General features: G+C 43.9%; 2 protein-coding genes across 2 annotated transcripts; one reads left to right on the forward strand and one right to left on the reverse strand.

The window, feature by feature from the left end:
• Positions 1-2,428: 2,428 nt before the first annotated feature.
• On the reverse strand, positions 2,429-7,711 carry LOC110983371 (charged multivesicular body protein 7-like). Its single transcript, XM_087145083.1, has 9 exons — positions 7,294-7,711; positions 6,720-6,891; positions 6,063-6,257; positions 5,390-5,460; positions 5,030-5,141; positions 4,727-4,846; positions 4,317-4,421; positions 3,836-3,992; positions 2,429-3,222 (listed from the first exon to the last, which is right to left on the reverse strand). Exons 1-9 carry the CDS (start codon positions 7,560-7,562, stop codon positions 3,119-3,121), a joined length of 1,305 nt encoding a protein of 434 aa, XP_087001209.1. The 5' UTR covers positions 7,563-7,711; the 3' UTR covers positions 2,429-3,118.
• A 124-nt stretch (positions 7,712-7,835) lies between these two features.
• LOC110983387 (transcription termination factor 2-like) lies at positions 7,836-20,970 on the forward strand. Its single transcript, XM_022242615.2, has 19 exons — positions 7,836-8,011; positions 9,186-9,297; positions 9,744-9,830; positions 9,987-10,068; positions 10,333-11,499; positions 11,941-12,067; positions 12,328-12,429; positions 12,775-12,874; positions 13,396-13,535; positions 13,680-13,787; positions 14,294-14,541; positions 15,117-15,325; positions 15,568-15,632; positions 16,005-16,188; positions 17,268-17,526; positions 18,008-18,178; positions 18,504-18,808; positions 19,383-19,541; positions 19,672-20,970. Exons 1-19 carry the CDS (start codon positions 7,984-7,986, stop codon positions 19,733-19,735), a joined length of 3,717 nt encoding a protein of 1,238 aa, XP_022098307.2. The 5' UTR covers positions 7,836-7,983; the 3' UTR covers positions 19,736-20,970.
• Positions 20,971-21,000: the final 30 nt, after the last annotated feature.

The following is a 21,000-nucleotide window of genomic DNA, read 5'->3' on the forward strand; positions in this document are numbered from 1 at the left end:
TTATAATCACTGAAAAGAAAAGTTACTTTAAGTCCCGAGTCAAAATGTTCAGATTGTTTAGTAACTAATCGTTGGAAACCGGCAGTCTATTTAAGGAAGCCGAAAGCTGTAATGCCCTTCCGGTAAGAAAACCAGCCCTGTACATTTAACCTCATTTTCTGAACTGCTACTGGTAAATCCTTTCCAGTTGAAGTGAATATATCTCAGCACCGTGAGAGTTAAGGTACATAACATTCTTTTACCTGATTCCTGAATACACCGTACATGTATGTAAAACATACACGACCGCCCTCATGAAGGTCAAGCATTCTTCTGTAGTCACATTTTGCTCCAACATAAATTGAGACATCATCAAAATGTTGAGCCTATTATGGTTTTTCAGGGTTTTTATTCCAGGCATACTTGGATTGTTTGTCCGTCTTTACTGCATATATGCAATCACTACGTGCTCCCACAATCAAGAGCATGTTGAAAACTGGGGGAGTATTTAACCGAAAACGTCAGTGAGCAGGCTACACTTGTGATGTCAGGGAAAACTTTGGTATAATGCAGCAAAAAGGGGTGGCGCGGTATAAAAAACAGGAAATATGATGTCTCACCCCAAACCTCGAAACAGGTGAATTTCCAACGGCTAAAGGATCAATCACACATTTGCTGACCATCTGTAAAAATTACTTCTAGGTTATAGAAGTGAAACAAAAGGCCTGGTATCGTCAAAGTAGGGTGTTCTCTTACGTTGATACATTAGTTGGCCAAAACTATCCATTCTCTGAAGAGAAAATAGGTTAGTTGTAATTTTTCAACAGTTTTATATCTTTTTCTAAACTGGTCATAACCTGGGGTGTAGAATTTGTTATTTCTTTGGGTTCAAATTTAATAATTGATTACAAGAGGCACCAGTTGATGAACTCTTAGGACCGTGTGTGCCCATGGAGCAGGCCTCTTTATACGACAGGTTGTGAAGCTTTAAGGTTCTCGGGCCAGTGTTTGATTGACAGGCAACAGTACCCGCATCGTTTGGGTCATGGACAACAAATACCCCGATAATGAACCTGAATACAGGAAGACGACAGCCACAAGGATACCGAGGTTGTGAGGGGGGAGGGGAAGATTATGGGGAGGGGATTAACAGGAGGCCACTTGAGAACGTGTCGAGCAACAATGGCGGCCTAATGATGGAGGGTGGGAAAGCCTAAATTTTAAGAGTCGAGGACACTGGATGTTGTGTATCATCCCGTTGGAGTGCGAGTATTCACTGTGGTGTGAGCTCGCGAGAAACAGTGCAACTCGCCAAGAGGATGACCACTGGGCCCGGCTTAACTTGGACGACTTCTGCCCAGCCGTCACCGACATTAATGTTTTTGGTAGCAGAGATAACATGTTGTCAGATGTCCACTCGAGTGCCGTGAGAGACAGGCCGTGCAAACAGGCTCGCAGCTGCTTAAGGAGGGTGATTGACAGGTTTCAATGTCAGTTATTTGGGGGCCGACATAGATAGAGAGGGGTTGACTGCACTTTTCGGCGTTCGCAGGCCAGGAATCTGTGAAGGGAGGGGCGTGGCTGGAAAACGTAGAAATTCATGATTCACAAAGAAGCGGTATTTTGTACGACAGTGAGTACCTCAACTTGGTTCCCCAACTTGTGCAAGCATTGCAAATAAAATGCATGAAATCTGCTGACAAAAACGTGCTGCGGTTGTATTGGACAACAAAATGTCCAAGCTAGTTTTTAATTCGGCGGATAGAGGGCGCCCTTTGCATAGAACAGAGTGACGTGATACGGCACGTACGATGCTCTGCCAAGTTCCCGTGGTTCTTTACGATCCAGTTAGCTTGCCTTTAAAAATTATGTTCATCAGCTGCACGAAAATAAATAAATGATGCTAGTAACGCATCCCGAAGAGTATTTGATTCGGACTATTTCGTAAAGGAAAAGAGTTTTAGACTTCCATCATCAGTGGCGAGATCAGGGCATTACTGTACCTAAACTGTTGAAATAATGTTTGCTCTTGAGCTACGTTATTTATGGCAGACCTTCTACCTCGCCTCAAAGTTGCAGTTTTATTCTTACAAGTTTTAAATTGTACATGTACAACATGAAGGAAGCATGGAGGCATTTCACTACCAAGACCTAGGTGATGCAATGTAAACCAAAGTTAGTCATTTTGTGCCCACAAATTCGCCAAACTGACTAAAATCCGGGTCTCGATGACTTAATAAATCAAGACTGGAATAATCTTGAATCAACGGTGACTGACTTTGGTCAAATTTGGATAATATTTGACTTCTCTTTGACTGCTAAATGTTAGTCATTGGCCTGCCTGACTAATCTAATTTGATCATTTGAGACCTAGAGCTGGACTTACTTTTTTCAGTTAAAATGATTATTTGTTTTTACAGTGTGACAACGCAGAGTTAAAAGGAATCTCTTTTTGTAGGGAAATAACTCACAAATTTGGGCCATTTTATCAACAGTTTTTCCACCACTTTCTTTTCCAAAATTTGTGTCGGTTCTACATTAAGCGTTGCTTTCATACAACCATCCTTCCCCACTGTCGGGGTTTCAACAAAAAGTGTTTGGGTTCAGGGCCCACTCAACTTGTTTCAGGGATTTTACCAATAACACTTCACCAGTTTCTCCTGTCAGCGACTTATACACTTCGTGATGGCTTTTTTCTTGAATATTCTCAATTGGGTCTGTGACTGAACCAGTGTTGGAAGTTGAGAGTTCTAAGCTTCTTTCACCAACGTCACTAAAACACAGATTGCCTGTGTTTTCTGCATTTTACTGAATCCCAATTTTTGGATAATAAACTTTAAAATTGATCATGATTCGAATATTTTACACCATTTTAAACTCCTCGGAAATTCATGTGTTTCAACATGACAGTTGTTGGGGTTATGGCTGCAGTTCTTTTTGGTCATTTAAAGAGAGTAGCCACGGACACGGGAAACATTGCCTGTCTTTGGAAGTGGTCACACTTCATCTCAAAGGACACCACAGAAGGTTAGTTGGTTTCCTGGATGCCACAGACGTGCTGTGGCCAGTCCCCTTCGGTAGTCTGGGCACTAGCTGGCCCACTGGACAATTGTCGTGAATGTTGTAGGCATCACTGCTACTAACTCATTAGCAAAGGTTCGGTGGTACTGTCCTCCTCCAAACTCTGCGGTTTGGTTTCAGGCACCTCGGGGAAGCCAGCTAAGAGATCTGTCCCCGCCTTATCTGATGATATGAAGAAATGAGATAAAAAAATGAGGATTCTGTGAATCAGTGACTGGGCCTATTTTACTCAAATGACCAAATCGCGTTACCTAATGCTGCGAACGTACTTTGTCCTATTCATATCAGTTATAAATGATTGACAAATGCAACTGAAGAAAAGTGCACGTATTTTCAAATTCTAACTTTGAGTGGCGCTGTAGGCCTGTGCTGATGTTTTCAAGCAGTTTGTGGCTTGTTACCATGTTTCACCGACAAAAAGTGAAACGAATAAGACACTGGTAGGATAACTCTCATGAACATTACACCAAGAACAACGGAGCATTGATCATTACCCCCTCCCCAAAGATATTCTTCCAAATTTTTAAGGAAATGGAAATGTTTTCAAACTGGTACTAGCATATGAAAAGCCCTCCCCACCACTTCTAAAAATATATTTATTGAATGTATATTTTTGTCAGCAAAACAAATCCCTATTCCGCCCCTCCATGTAAATCCACAGATTCTCAGGAAATAAATGCTCCGTAATTTTTTAATTAACAACAGTCTATACCTTTCTGATGTTAACAAGAATGACTAAAGAAAGCTCTTTGAGTTTAAAAGACGTTTTTCTTACTTGTTTGTCTTGTAGTCACCCCACTTTCCGCGAGGAGATCGGCAAGCTCAGTTTCCAGGGCATCTGCATCTAGGCCCGCTGAGAAAGAGACTGATTCGTCAATGGACTTATTTCCCTGGGACATGGTGTCATCTATTTCAGCGCACAGCTCCATAACCTGAGAAGAGAAACCATAATGGTAACACAACCAATGGTGATCACTCATATTTGTTGCAGAAATCCCGTAAATCTAAGACTTCAGACAATTCCAGTTTGTGAGGAGTTAAGGAGAAGAGTACCTTGAATATACTCAGCCGATTACTACTACTAATATTAACAACTTCCTTTTTACCAGATGCCTTTTCAAATATTTTGTCTGGAAACAAGTAAGATTTGAAGAGCTGATTAGGTGACCTGAAGAGTACTGAGGTGCATTTGGAGGGTGGGGTACATCGAACAGAACCAGCCCACATAGAGAAGGGGAGAGTTATGAGTTTTCTACCTCCTGAACATCCGACAGTGTGTCATCCACAGCCTCTGGTGTCAAGCCATTGGCTTTCAGTGTCTGCTTCAAAGCGCTGGCCCCCGCTCGATATGCTTCCAAAGTCTGGGCATGAAAAAGAGACACCTATTACGAGTAAGAACGTAGTTCGAATTCCAACAAGAGTCTGTTTCCAGACAAGCCGTTCTGAAGACTATCAAGTCCTTCTGAGGCACAACGTGGTTGCCTTGTAAAATGCCCACAAAGCAAGTCATTTTACATCGCTGCACTTTCAAGTCAGGTTGCAATGGCGCTGAGCAGCTCTCATAAAGAGACAAGGCTTTGAAAATAGCCAAGGATATGACTCACAGTGACAGTATTTAAAGTTATCTGAATGGAATAGGCACAAGTTACGTCTACTGTCCTCTCACCATTGTATTTGTTTCGGCTCCTTGAATCTGATCAAGCAACTGCTGTAGCGTGTCTAGTGTGGTTTCCTTCTTGGCCAACAACCTCTCGATAATCTTTTTCCTCCGCAAGATGTTCTTGGCCTTTCGAACAAGGAAAACAGTTACCAATCAAGCACATTTGAGTGGTTTACACTTGCTAGTCCAGGTAAATGTTGCGTAGGGAAATACGTGTCCATCCAGGCTACCACTTCCAGCCCCGAATAACCTTGTGCTATCAGTAAACGTATGCCACAGGCTAAAAATCTCAATGAGCAATCTACTCACGGAGGACTTGAGACCCTTTCTGACCATCAAGGCTGCCTCATCGCGCAGATTGTTCATGTCCTTCTGGTGTCGTTCAATCTGCTTCTTCAGAGAGTTGATCGTTCTCCGTAAACTGAGAAAGAAAAAACATCACTCATTACAAATCTGCTGCTTTTGTTCTTTAAACCACCAAAGACAATCACTCACAGCCTTGGAAGCAGCCAGATGATCGCACTCACCCCACAATGCCGAGTTCTTTCTCACAAACAATTACTCACAGTGTTGGAAGCAGCCTTATGATCGCACTCACCCCACAATGCCGAGTTCTTTCTCACAAACAATTACTCACAGTGTTGGAAGCAGCCTTATAATTGCACTCACCCCACAATGCCGAGTTCTGTCTCTGTTAGTGGAGCAACAGTCTGCTGATTCTTGCTGACAAATTTCACGACCTTCAAAATTGTGCAGAGGGGAAAATGCAAAGTTGTTTTAAAAAAGTAATTAATCTCAAACTTTAAGCCTACTCTGCCAACACCCAGCTGTTTGATATTCAGTTCTTGAAACAATGCCTGTTGCCACTTCTAGCTGTTCAAATGTACTACAGGAAAAGTTATTGCCTGTCAGGGGAAAACAAAAAACTTGAAGTATTAAATCAGGGTTTGAAGTTCAGATCTAATAAGAGAATCATTCTTAAGAATAAATAAGACTTTCTGACGAATACCCATGAAGTGAGTCTCAGGCAAATATATTTTTCACTCATTTACTCTTAACATGTGTTACAACGTCATTATATTTTTACTTTGACAGATGAATCGGTTGGCTTTCTGATGAGAACTGACGTTATAAGGGAGAAAACTACGACACTTCATAGTGAGGTCTATTTCTCATAAGGAGTGCTGGTGACTTGTGCCTCATTTTGTTGGGTTTTATGTCTGTCCTGAATGAAGCAGCTTCCAGATCATTCCAGCGGATAAGCAAATAGAAAGATTCAATGATTTCTGTTCTCCAAAACATGGGACATTGAGCATGCAATCCTGCGACAGGAAAGTCTGACCTTCGAGCCATCGGCAATTGTTTCCACATGGACACTCTTGGCTTTCTGCAGGTACAGCAGCGCAAGGTCAAGAGTCATCTCATCACTGCAAATCTCATGGCACATATCTCTCACAGTGGTATACTCCACAATGTTGTCCATGTTTTCAAAGTTGCTGCATCGTTGGTGGAGGTCCAGTACAGATCTAGAAATCTCCTGTTTTCAACAAAGCATGAACTTGATGTAAGACGTGAGCTTCCACTCAATCTGTGATGTTCACCAATTATTTCCTTTGAATTATTTTCACTGTTTCCCTTTTGAAATACAAATCACTGTCAACGGTTCTGTCCGATGTGAAAAACTCAAAGAATACAAAAACCAGACTTTTAACAACAAAAAATCTGTCTCATTTTGGGGAAGGTCTAGATCTGTAATATTGACATAATCTTCCAAATACATCACATGAAATTGACGGAATTTATTTCTTTAAATACATTTTCTTTTCACCAGGAAGATCTCAACACTGTTTTGCATGCTTTACATACATTGATATAAAGGGTTCTGATATATGAAAGCCCTCACTGTTGTACACACTATGTGTTCTTTCAACAAGTGTAATAGTTGACGTAGTTTAATCCAGTGTTTGACATGTGCGTTTGGATGGAACTGTTGACGCACCTTTAAGACATCCATGACGATATAGCTCCCCGTCAGTGGCTGCTCGTTGCGCTTGAACACTGAGCCAACGGCCCAGGTCAGGGGTTGTCTCAAGAAGGTGTGGACGCCCCAAGAAAACCATGTGCTATTGAGACTGTTAGAAAAGTCGGCTGTGCTGACTATCTCACCAGTGCTGTATTCAGCATAAAAAATATATTTTTTAAGACTACACTAACACAAAATGTTCCTCTAACAGACCTGTACCACAATGACGTCATACTTTGTTCACGAGGGCTTTCTTATCACAGTGGGGTAGGATGCGATTCACCATGTACCCGTAGGAAAGCGCACATGTAAACAAAGCGTTACATCATTACGTTACTGCAACGGCAGGATGCATTTAGTTTAAAAAAGGAAATTATATGTTGCATTAACAAATATGTAATCCTTCACCCAGGCTGCTGGCACAGTATGAAACACAAGTAATCTTGTTGAGTTTAGCCTGCATTTTTCCCCTAACAGGACTTGGGGACTTTGTTTTCATGGCTGTGGGCGTGATAGACTAAGGACCAAATTTTTTTTTTGGTGACCTCACCTTGCCATTTCTCGAAGCACCCTGTTGATTCCCATCGGTAGCCGGCCTTTCCTTCGAAACCCCTCCACCATCTTCTCGCAGTCCATCACGGCGCACTTGTCCTTTCTGCAGCAGTCCCCGACCAGCTGCGACCAGAACTTCAGCTTGTTGTCCCAGTCGTTGGGGTTCACTGTGCGATTCTGGCGGAAGTCCGAGAACAGATAACCCATCCGCTCGTCGTCGTCCCAGCAAGAAGGGAAACGGTCGGATTTTGTTGATTTTTCCGACATGATCGTAGCAGATAGGTCTGCAAAGAACTTAGAATACCACCTTTGTGATATTTGGGCTGATAGCAGGGAACAAAGTAAACAGAAATTCGTCGTTTTAGTTTACATTCTCACTCTGACGCTGACACACATCATATCCGTACATTCATTCGTAAACATTGATCAGATGTGAATAGTCTGGCTTACCTCCATGCCAGTTTAAACAGGTATTTGCGGCGGACACCAGACTCCATTGGATTGCCTAAAGCCTCGCTCTGAGAAGACAAGAAAGATTCAACGGCGCTGATTGGTCGGTTACAGTTTTTGCAAGAGGCACATATTTAAAACTATAAAAGGAATTCCCCGAACTTTGACACGTATCAGGCGGACTTTAAACGCTCAAATATTTGAGTAAAAGGTTTTTTAAGGAACGTTTTGAGCCGAAATGGAAGATATTCTATGTCAAGGTCATGGTAAGCACGTTTTCTTTATTTTTGTCCTTTACAATTAGGCGGAAAATAGCATCGTATTTTTATGTTCACGGACATGAGAGAGACCTAGGGCATGTAGGGAGACTGGTATGGTTTAAATGCCATTGATGTTCGCACTGGGTGTAGGCGTAATCTGCTTATTTTCGACACAAACTTTAGACGCATAATTTGCTAGCATACAGTGCGGCTGTGAAGTTGAAGAGTGTCGCACTTTTTTTTAAGTTCTCCCAACTACGCAAAGAGTTCCATATATGGACGCCAGTAATTATTCCCTAAAGCGACCTAGAGTACAGTAGGCCTACAGAAAACATGTCAAGAAAAGTTCAGTTAGCTGATTCGGAGGGAAAATACCATGCCATTTAGGCCTACTTAGAAAACACTTGGAATTTTTCAGACCAGTCTTAGAGGGTTTATGCTCTCCCCAACGACAAACAGCAGTAAAGAAAATGTTGTAATTTTTTATAATGGCATGAATTGAACTGAAGTAGGCTAGTACATTGTTGACGTTGTAAAATATGCCAAAGTTCATTCTCATCCTTTTTTTATTTCAAGGTAGAATGAAATGGGGGGAGTGAAAGTTTTTGAGATGTTTAATGGATTTTTTTTACCCTTGCTAACAGTTTTGTGTCTACAGGAGTTTTCACCCATCCATTCCAACACCCCCAGAACCATTAGAACTGTGGGGTCAGACGTCCACCCTGCTCCTAGGGCGGACGTTGGACGTCGGACCCCACACCCCAGTTCTGGAGGTACCCATCCAACAGGCAACATGAATTCAAAGCTCATTTTGTTAAAGAACTAAGTGAAGTCGCAATGCCTTGCAAACATTAAAAAAATGTAATCAAAAGTGACAAAGTAAAGAAGAAGAAAGCCAGAATTGAGCTAGAAGACAAAACCAGTTTATTTATTCACTTCGCCTAACTTGAGGAAACCTTTTTAACATGTTTAAGTCTGTCTTGTTTCAATAGGAAAAAACCAACAAGAACAAAATTGAGACACAGCTCAGAGAGATGGCAGTATAACCATTGTAATCATCAATTTGATGTACACGATGTACATTACTGATGCATCATGTCCTGCAGAAAACTAGACCAGTCCTGAACTAGTTGATGCATCCTGCAAGATTTGATATATCAGTTTATTTTGTATTATTCAGGGAAGCCGTGTTTCCTGAAGACGGGTACCAAGGACGGACCCAACAAGGGGAAAAGCTACTATATCTGTAGCATGGGACCAGGGAAGCAGTGCAACCACATAAAGCAAGCAAGGTGTTGATGCAGGATTCCTAGCCCACGATCATCTCTAGCTATTCAGGAACTGAGCTAAGCTTAACAAGACCTCACTTTGGAGTACAAATAGGAACATCTTATGCCTGAACCCCCTAAATACATTTAAACTTTCATATAATCTTCTCGCAGTATAATTACATATACCTGTATGATAAGGGATATTTCTTTGTTTACTTGAAAGAAACAGAGGGTTTTCTGTAACATGGCCTATAGACTAATCCGATTAAACACCATAACTGCAGTGGAACAGCACTCATATACATTCTTCAGTGTGACACGCGCATATATTTGCAAAATCATGATATCCTATTAGTCAGAGGCATGTATCATGCGTGTACCACCTGTCCACAAGCATTGTACCACCACAGTAAAGGCTTCTTAATTCTGGTTGCCAAATGACACTGTACTTTTCTTATCATTCCCAGACTACCGGTGTCTCGTTGCTTGGTGCATGATGGTGACATTGTGGAGCTGCAGGCACTCGGGACTAATCCTTCAACCGGGGAACAAAAGTGAGTATCCCGAAACAAAACAGTGTGTCTCAGAGACCGTGCACTTTCTCCAACGTATTTTGCTGTGCTGCAGGCAAAATCTAGCTCATGCTTTGCGTCTATCGATATACTTGTCATCATTCTAAGTTAAGCCTCTTTTTCGTGACTTCTGTCCAGGCGTTACTTTCGATGCAGCAAGTACAGGGAGATGAGCAAGGGGTGGTGCGGCTCCGTTGTGATCGGTAAAGTCAACCTGCAGGTGTGTCTCATGCCAGTATTTCCCTGCCTCATTCTTTGTAATTGATTGTTCACCTTGGCAAAACTCTGGCTTGTCGTCAACTTTGACCTGTGCCCATTTGTGTCCTGGAAATCATTTTGACAATCCTTTTAAATTTCACGTAGATAATTTTACTTGGGTGTACGTACCATTTTTTTCCGCTAATTCTTGTTATTAAAAAGACTAAAGTGATCCAGCATTCTAAATAATATAATCTTTTTTCCTCTCCGGACATGTAAATGATAGGGTGATGCCTTACAGCGCAAGCCATTGAAAGACTGCAATGGAACTCAAGAGTCTCAGGGAGGATTTAACAAACAGATTATGCCAAAACCCCAACAACAGAGAACCAGCAACACTGCAACGACAGAGCATGTACACCCTCAGAACAAACTGGCTAGCCAACCAAGTAAATCGGGAAGTACGTCAGTGAACGATCCCACCTCTGCCACCACAGAGTCAAGGATTAGAGGCGATCAGAGTAGGGGTCATGTGGTGCAAGAGGGTCAACGAGTTAACTCCAACGAACTGAGGCAGCATGCCGAGACTGTTCACGAAAGCAGGTCGACTTCTCAGGCCTCAGCACAGAAGGACAAACCTTTGCCCAAGACGGTGTCTGAGCTGCGGTCAGAGATGGACGAACTGTCGGAGAGCTTTTCCTCCCAGATGGACATTTCTGGCGGTGAGGATGTCTTCGTCTCCAGTTCCTTGGCTGAAAGACCTCATCAAGGTCTTGCTGTTCCCAAATCTACCAGTGGAAGGGAGGCTGCTGGATATCAACCCAAGGAGTTAGTTCAAGACAGTGTCGGAAAACAACGAGGAGGGTCTGGGGACATTGTTTCTGCCAGAAGGCTTACTGAACAACGAACAGTGCCAGCAGCTGGCCCCGGAAATGATCGGGGAACAAGCGCAGGGCCCACCAAAGTAATCCCTAAACCTTCCAATCAGGTTAGTGGCAGTGGCAAGACAGCTGCGGCCAGCAGCCAATTATCTAGCAGCTCTGGTGCGACTGTGCAATCAAAACCCAATGCTGCTCCTGCGGCCGAGAACGCAGCAGCCCCTGCCGTCAATTCACTTTCAAAAACACATCAAACCTCCCTTGGAGCCAAGCCAAAAGAGGCACAGCTTGCCTCCGCCAAACAGCCAACTGTAGTTGATGTCATAGACCTCACATCAGATGACTCCGTCACACTCACAGAAGCTCGAACACTGCCGTCATCTCACAACCATGCCAGAACAGTGATCTCAGCAACCCTCCCTGTTACACTCCCAATGTCAAGCTCAGCCAGTGGACAGACCAGCCTCTTCCAATCTTTCGGGAAGGTGACCTCTCAGAAAGAACAGACAGCACTAGCTGTCCAGAAGGACTTACAGCTCAAACATCAGCTTCTCAGAGATCTTGACAAACAGAAGGTGAGCAGTGATCCCACAGTGACCTTTTTGGTTTTTAAAAGAGTTCAGAATGAAGCTTTTTGATAATAAAGCTAAATATTCAGTCAGTCAATGATTTATACAGGAAGGCAGTACTTTGGAAAGTTACCCGGAGACACACTTGGAAATTTGCTTCATGTTGCGTTTCATCTTCAGATTTACACTTTGAAAACTTAGCAATTGAATTAAAAAAAATTGAGATTTTTTTTCCAATATTTACTAAGTTCTCTTTACTTTGAACAATCCTTACAATCACTTCCGTTAACCACTTGATTTCTTCTGATTTCAGGTCATAAGTAACAAAGAAGACAAAACCTTGCGCATTGGAGAGTATCATTTAGCATTGTTTGTATTTGTCTCAGCTCTAAAAGCTCACGCTTCTTTGCCTTTTTTTTAAACCATCGTCACTTTGTCAACTCTCAGAATGTTGTCAAGACCGTTCCCCTCTCCATGCTGCCTGACAAGGGGGCCAAGCTAGTCCAGCGAGTGGCCTCCACGGAGTCACAGCTGAAGGAAGTTGAGGCCAGACTGCAGAGGGCCAAGATCGATGGTATGGGATGCTTGCTGGCCAAAGTTGTTTTCAAACGTGATACCATGTTATCTTGAAATGAGTAGACATAAGAGGAGATTTTGTAGTGCTTGAGCAAGTTTAACCTTAGAGGCAGAAGCTTTTTCATTCTGTACCTTAATAACACTTTTGAAATTTTCCAGCCCCCCCTCAACGGTCTTGATACCTTACTCTCCCCACGCCTTACCCGTGAAACAATATGAGCATTTTTACATCACACCCTTATTGGTCCTTTGTTACAGGACTGTTGCCTGCTCAGACATTGAACGGAAGATTCCAGCCTGCGTCGTCATCATCAGGCCAGCCCACACAGCAGCAGTCCTACATGGCTTACCAGACAGCCTGTAAGAAATGCAAACCCCTTTTTCTCCGTCCGATGAAAGTTGCGGTGCTTTTTAACAATTTTAGGATTTTTGATTTTACATTTGTGTTATCAGTACATGTACATGCCTGAAGTTGCTCTGCCTTTTTAAGAATGCATTTCTCTCAAAGAATGTCGGTTTGTCTGTAAAGCGCGCTCCACCACAGTGAGGGTTTTTTGTGGGGGGGGGGCAGCTCGCTTGTAGCAGAATGGTAAAGCACACGCAGGGTTTCCCTGTAATACTCTGCCCATCGTCCATGGCACTTCAGTTTTCGTCGGCAACACCTTTCCAAATGGTTGTTCCCTTTGTAACGTTTGCACTGTCCAGCTCAGCCCCAGGCATTGACACTGTACGGTGGTCGCATGACAACTGTGAGACAGCGAGAGGTTGGAGCTATAACCAAGGGTGCCATCGACAAGCTGCATAGGTAAGCTCACCGTTGATGTCACTGCAAGCGTACACACGTGCCTTCCCTACATTTCAATTGATCACCTGAGTGTGTTTACTGGTGAGAGACTTTTTGGGGGAGGGGCATGCTGCAGAGTGGGTACCTGAAGGAAGACGAGTCTTACCGTGAGAAAACCTGATGTGTCAAAAATCCAAGAAGGAAAAGGGCCTTGACAAGAAATAGCTACGTGTATATACAATAGTTACAATATTTGCAGTCCCGAGATACTTTATTTTTTAGACTCAGAACATCTCTTACAGTCTCCACGCTGATTTTTCAATTCTTGACATTTTGGTTCCTTCTGCTAATTAGTGTGACTTCCTAAGCTTAATATTTCTTATTTTCAAAAGGTTAAATTCGGCAGCCTTAGGCCTTTCAGTAGGCTGTAGCTTGTGTACACTACTCAAAGGAAAAGCCTCTTGATATGCCACAGCAACCCTACCCCCACAATAATGGTCCCACCTGTTTTGTACAACTCATAAATTCTTCTCTCAATTTAGCTCTTTGCAAACTTGCCCCACGGCCGACGCAGAAGCCGAGGACCCCTCGGGATTAAAGGTCAGCCTGATGACCCACCAACGACAGGCCCTGGCCTGGCTAGTGTGGAGAGAGAAGCAGCATCCGTGTGGGGGAATTCTGGGTAGGTATCCGCTGCAGCTCAAATTCGCAATAGTGTCACGGTGGAAGACGCAGAGCACATACTGACCAGTGGACTTTTTTGTCAAGTTGTCCTGGCCAGAGAACTCTTGATGTATTCTCTGCATCTTTGTTTGGTTTCCCACAGCTGATGACATGGGCCTGGGGAAAACCCTGACCATGATCTCGCTGGCTCTGTGGCAAAAACAGCACAGTGCTGCACCTCCGGAGAAAGCAGAAGATTCAAAGACAGGAGGTGAGATAGTATTCATCATATGTCAGGCCTTTAGTTTAGAGATTTCACTTACAAAAGTAAATGAATTGGTTTGGATTGCTTCGATGCTACATTGTTGAAAATTTCAACTCATTAATGTGAAATTGTTGGACAGCTCAATCTGATAATATTCAGGCACTGTGAAGTTTGCAAGTTGTTTAATTTGCAAGTTCCATGGGAGTAAAAGGTTTCACTTGGTTTTCATTGTTGGCCACCGATACATGCTGAAGCCATTTGTAAAAAACACAAGCAGAATCCTGAGCTCTTCCGCCCTAACCTACCCAGATCCCCCAAAATCCACCAGAAGGTTTGGGGGGAATTTCTATGATTGAGTAAAGTACAGCGTAGCCACTGTTGCTTCATGTGGGGCTTGATTTCCTCTGAAAGTTAAAGTGCAAACGAATGTGCCACTGGTTTGGATGTAGTTTGAATAGCAAAAAATCTGTGTGATTATTCCATAACCAGTGCAGTCAATTTTGCACACCCAGACAAAGGTTTCATCACCTCCCAAGCCACCTTGGTCGTGTGCCCTGCCTCCCTCATGTCGCAGTGGCAGAAGGAAGTAGAGCAGCGCTGTGCACCAGGCCTCCTGACCACCTACCTGTACCACGGCACCAACCGAGAGCGCAGCGCCCGGCGGCTGGCCAAATACGACATGGTCTTCACCACGTACGAGATAGTTCGAAAAGAGCTTTCCTTCCTGTCTGCTCAAGAGAAAGGAGAGGAACCAGTGAAGGTAATGAAAATCGTCAGACAGATTCTTTAGACCTTTCTATTAAACAGTAATACATCCCATGCCAAACCCAGAATCCGTGTAGCCTGTACAAACCCCTCCAAGGCCTTCAAAATCCATTGTACTGGGAGTGATAGCAGGATTCTCTCAGATTGAGGAAGGCAGATCCCAAAGTCTGGTATCTGTACAGAATAAGGAACGTTCCATTGGGTTACTGCACAGTGTTTAAAAAGTTTGCAGCAAATTTTCTCGTTGACTTCAATGTGTACCTGTGAATGTGCATATGATCGGGGTTGTACAGTAAGAAAACTGGTAACCACTTTCTCAGACACAGTTCTTTAACATTTGTGAGCTTATGGTATGAATGTCGGTAAACAATTTGCAAAGTGTATCCATCAGTTACTAGCCTGAGGTGATAATATGCCAAATGGAAGCTGCTCAAAAAATTCAACTGGACTCTGGATCTGTTGAGTTCACAGTGTTCAAAGTCGTTCAACAGTTGTCCTCAGTAAAAAAAGACCCACAAATAATTTGTACAAAACCTCTGGCATGCTGACATTTCTGTCCACCCTACACAGGATGGCTCAGATCTGCCCTCCTCCCCAGCAGAACATCCCCTCTTGCTCCAGATTCTCTGGGAGCGTATCATCCTGGACGAAGCCCACAACATTAAGAACCACAAGAGCCAGACAGCCATGGCCGTGTGCCGGCTACGTGCTAGGGCTCGTTGGGCCGTGACGGGCACCCCTATTCAAAACAACCTTGTGGACATGTACTCCCTCCTGAGGTCAGTTCTGGTTTTTTTTTAACCCTAACCGTGCTTTTGTGTTACTTGGTGAACTCATTATGTGTCTTGTAACTTTTGACAGGCAGGACAAAGTCCCCTATTGACACTGACTCTCCAAGAGCCTTCATAATCCATCAAGAGGTTGGGGGGGGGAAATGGATTGACCTTCAAAGTCAGTCTTTCTCCAGCTGTCTGTGAAATGTACATCAAGCATAACGTGCTTCTTTTGATGCACTGAACAGATTTCTGAGATGCTCTCCCTTTGATGAATACAAAGTTTGGAAAAGGCAGGTCGACAATAACAGCAGTAAGTCCTGGAACCTTTTACGTAATTGAAGTCGTATCCTCCTTGTGTTGCCCTTCTTTCCTTCACACTTGGTGTCATTGTCACATGTAAATTCTGCTATAAATTAAATTGGTTGGAGTTCTGAAAACTCAGTAAAAGATTTTTACTGCTTCCATTGTAATAACTGACACATTATAATTATTTTTCCCCCGAAAAATGAGTGATGTTGAATTTAGGTTGAGTTGTCTTTAGAAATTGGTATTTGTCTTTTTTTAGCGATTTATGCTTCAGGTTTCATGTTCTGAAGAATGGTCATAACGTCATGTTGCATTTCTACCAAAGACAACCCAGGCATTAATATAGTCCACGTTAATCTTGTCCACCCTAATGTAGAGTCCGGTAGCAACAGACTGAATGTTCTGGTGAAGAGCCTGCTACTCCGTAGGACCAAGGACCAGAAGAACACAGCCACAGGCAAGCCGCTAGTGGCTCTGCCCGACAAGAGCTGCCATAGCCACCATATAGAACTGTCTGCCGACGAGAGACGGGTTTATGAGAAGCTCTTCAGAGAATCAAGGTACTAAACTCAAGTGATTGAGCAGACTGTGTCAAAGTGGAGTACATTCCCGTGAGTGTGAGTACTTCACCACGAGTAGGAGTATGAGTGCATGGCATTTTCGAGTGCGAGTGCGAGTATATTTTCATGAGTATGAGAAACAAAATGTGTACTCCAGTGTGAGTACAGAAACCACTTGCTGCCGGGTGGTTTGAAACATGTAGTGCACATAATCAGGACTTTTCAAGATTTTCAGTTTTCAAAATTCTTCAAAAATTCATCGTTTCAATTAAAGGACGTGTACACCCACATGAATTACTGTCTGGTGGCCACTCTAGTCTGACAGACAAAATCTGTTGATGCCCGAGTATTTCAGCCAGGCCTGCAGCCTTGTAAAAAGAGCCACATTGTGCGCTATATATATATTGTGCATTATATAACTTTCTTTTGTTCACGAACCTAGAACGGTGCGCTGCTGACCTCTTTTCAATAGGGGCCAGATTAGCATGCAGCAGGGCTGTGTGGCTCATCATTGCAGTGGTGGAGCGCTTTTGTCCCCGGTGGTAATCCGCCCGCACTAAATGCCCCAAACCGTGGTATACTGTTTCAAAACAAGGCTGGATTATCTCCACTATTGCGAGTGAAAAAATGTCGGTAATGCCTAGCAGCCTGGCCCTGTGTTCCGAGTACAGTTCCCTTTGCCTGATTTCGGAGACCCCGGCCGCGCGTATAAACACACGGTGCCCGAAACCGGGCCCCCCTGCAGGAAGTGGTTAACACAGGAGTAAGGCACCTATTGTTACAGTAATTGTGTGCATAATGTTTGATGATTGTCTAAAGAGGACTGTATTCAAAGCTCAAAGCTACCTGACCTAGTACTCACTATGAAGCTTGAGACAGCCGACCACCTTTGGCACCTGTGCAAGGACCCTACAAATTTGCAAAACCACCCCTGCATTGTGTCTGGAATGGAAGTTGCCACATTTTAAGCTAGGTTTTACATTTCCATTCATGCTTAGAAACGGCTTCTTCAGAACTTCCAAAAATGATGACCACATGTCTTAAGATTTGGATGTGTTTATCTTGTTTTACCCCTCGAGATCCAAGGTGCAGAACTACATCCGCTTCCACGAGGGGAAAGAGAAGGCTCAAGGGTCGGGGGTCACTAGCAAGACCCCGGCCCTATTCACCAGTACTGGCAGCGCATCAGCGGCCACGGGTAGGGCACCAGGTGGGGCCGCAGGCGGGGCAGTCAGAGGCACCGCTCAAGACCAGGAACAGCGCATGCATGCCAGTCACATCTTGGTCTTGCTGCTTCGGCTGAGGCAGTGTTGTGGGCACCTCAGCCTTCTCAAAGAGGTAAGAAGGATTGATCGTGAACATTGGAGTAGAGTTGGAGGAGATGCCAAGTAGTCGCTGGTGATGGGGTATCTTCTGGTATTCTTTCCTCATTCAGTAATGAGAGGTGGATGTTGGTGGGCACCCATGCATGAGCGTAATGCACAGCGGCAGTCTTTGCTGAACAAATCAAACATTGTCATTGGCTGGGGTGATACCATCATACATCATTTAATTGTCAAAACTGGTATGCAAATGATGTGGCCACCCTTCTCAAGACCTTTATTCAAGCATTCTTTGCTCGATTAAGCTGCTGAATAACAGCTGTCTGGGGGCAGTTTACCTTTAATAATAACCCCAACTAGTGGCTGGTTTTTAAAAAGTGAGGCTTGGGGGGGGGGGTACACAAAGCTTGACTAGCTTTTTATGATCTCGTCCGAGTTCATTTCACTCCGTTGCCATTCTGAGGATTGCTTCTGTTGTTTTCATGACGGATTCCCAGGCTGTCGACACCAAGAGCTGTGAGCCAGAGGGCATCGACTTGGACCTGGTGGGCCAGATGAAAGAGATGGCCATTGGAGATGAGGAGGGGGAGGAAATGAAGAGAGGAGACAGGGAGGAGAGGATCGCATCCAAACTGTCCATCTTTGACAAGATGATGCCCAGCACAAAAGTGGGGCTTTTTGTTTTTGCTTTTGTCAGTTTGTTCCTTTTTTTGTCCTGTGGAGGCGTTGCTAGGACTATCCTAACCCTGTTGAAAGAAATATATTCAGTTTGACCCTGAAGTTCAAACCAGATTGTGCATACTCTATGCCAAACAAAAACAAACAAGTAAGAGCATGAAGCATGTTGGTACTTTAGGACGTCATTCATAGATGACAAAACACCTTCTCTTGTTGAACCAGACAGGCCCTACCTTGAACCAAAACAAGCATTCTGCCCTCTTGTGACCAAAGACCCCACAGTGAAATTGTTCCCTCGTCTCCCCAAAACTTCAGATAGCAGCAGTGCTGTCCACCCTGGCAGACATCCGGAGCAAAAGCCCCGCGGGCCGGCCTATGAAGAGCGTGGTGGTGTCCCAGTGGACCCAGATGCTGGACGTGATGGGGGCCCACCTGACGGCCGCCGGCTACCGCTACTGGAGCATCCGGGGCGACGTCCCCCCGAAGAAGCGGGCTGAGGCCCTGGATGACTTCAACACGGAGCCCCGGGGCAGGGAGGTGATGCTAGTCTCGCTGCAGGCCGGTGGGGTGGGGCTGAACCTGATCGGGGGCAACCACCTGTTCCTCTTGGACATGCACTGGTGAGCAGGCATTATTCAGTCGCTCAATTAATTGACCATGTCAAGTTCAGATGATGATTATAAGCTGCCATTTTATCTTTTGGCTGTTGTGCTTCTTGGTCAGACGTTCCATAGCTATCTCTGCTAGGGACCTCTAGGAATCGTCAAAACTTCCCTCCCCCCCGAAGAAACCAATGGCATATTTATACTGTAGCTTTCAAGAAGCATGGAGCCCTTCCTCCTCAGACCTGCAAAATGCATGAGTGACGGTGGCATCGTTGAAATTTCTGGGGGCACCAGGGATGCAAACAGTTTTTTCAAGGGGCAATGGTCTTTGGATTTGGTGTTTATTTATTGGTCATTTCAGGATTATGAGTGGGGCATGCACCCAGGGGATAAGGGCACTGGGGGTGACACCACTCTGAGGGTTGGAAGTTATGGCCGCCGTATGGCTGACGAGTATGGCGGACCAAGATCTGCAATTGAATGCTTGATACCACGGCCTCGTGTTGGGATTAGCCAGCACACTGTATTTCTGCCTCGTCCCCACTTTTTTTTTTTGCCACTTTCTCCCCTCCCTGACCCGTCCCCCCAGGAACCCAGCTCTGGAGGACCAGGCCTGTGACCGGATCTACCGCGTTGGGCAGACCAACAATGTCTCCATCCACAAGTTTGTCTGCCGCAACACCATCGAGGAGCGCATCCTGGAGCTGCAGAAATCAAAGTCCAAGCTGGCATCCGACGTGCTGTCAGGGTAAGTCCTTCCGTCCGTCTTTGTGGTGATTCTGATCGTCCGTCAGTCTCTCTCTCTCTTTGCTCTTAAAGGACTCCGTAAAACATGCTGACGTGTAACTTTGAGGTCTGTCTTTTTTTTTCCATGACAGAGCAAGATCTCAGAGTCAGAAGCTGAGCTTAGCCGACCTGCGTTTCCTCTTTGGCGTCAACTAAATGAGGCAAGGCAGTCAAACTAATCTAATCAATGTGTCTTGTGCCCGGCAGAGGGACATTTGGGCAACATAGCATCCACTAGTTATTAATCTCCATAAGCGTGTAATCTTGATCTACACATTGATTTTTATGTATCTGATCTCAAAACCCTTTGTAAAAAAGGAGCACGGAAAACTCAAAATAAACTGTTCTTTTTTTTTTTCAAAGAGCATATACATTTATACGTAATACACTGACCTTAATTACTCCCTATTACCGGGCATATGACAGGTTGTTGTGAAGTGAAAGACTTATACGAAATTTAAAACCACACCCTTTCATGTAAAAAAATGTATTTTTTGAAACTACTTGTATCATGTTCACAATGCAAAAGAGGTTATCTCTTTCTGAAACTCGTAAATGAACTTGATAATTTGAAGATTCAACTCTGATCCTTATCATGGATGTGAAATATTTTGGGTGTTATTGTCATTGCTATGAAACCTCCGTTTCATATCTTATTTATTCAGTAAGTTTAATTAATGCAACACCTGCATAAATCCCCGTCATCTGATTGGTGGATCATTGATCACATGCACTGAATTATTTGTACCAACACACAGCTGCTGCCCGACGCCCGCAGCGCCCAGGCAGAGTGTAAACTAATTCTAACAGGGTATGTTAGAAATGAATAACGAACACCTCCGGATTGATTGCACTGCAGCTTCTAGTGACGCAAGTTTCTCAATGGCAAAATGACAAGCCATCAAGCTCTGCCGTTCACAATTCTAGGAAATAATTAATAAGAACTTGTTTTTGTAAGTAATGCTGATGCTGCCAACATAAGGAAACAGATAAAATGCTGCACAACTGGACAACTTCCAGTTTGAATGGGTTAATTAATCCAGCTATACTCAGAAAATCAGATGACAAGGATTTATACAGGTGTTGAATAAAACAAATAACGAACCTTTTGCATTTGTGCAATACCAAGGATAATTGCATTCGGTGACAGATAAAACAGTCTATCCTATTCGGCTTCACCTCCTGGAACAGACGGTTTCATCAGTCACCTCATGCAATTATTCTTACCGTCGCACTCTGAAACATTACATGTATTTGTATAGTGGCAGGACTCACATGTGCTATCGCCCAAGTTTGAACTTAGAACTTTTAGGTTCTATAATTTGTGAGTTTATGCGAAAACATGAAAAGCTTCCAAACATGGAAAGACAGAAGTATTACTCTGGTCTGAATGCAATGTCCTATCCTTCACATAACTGTTG

The sequence above is a fragment of the Acanthaster planci genome, linkage group LG13, assembly GCF_054643075.1.
Source record: "Acanthaster planci isolate LZ-2023a linkage group LG13, COTS_SCS, whole genome shotgun sequence".
Classification (NCBI taxonomy): Eukaryota; Metazoa; Echinodermata; class Asteroidea; order Valvatida; family Acanthasteridae; genus Acanthaster; species Acanthaster planci.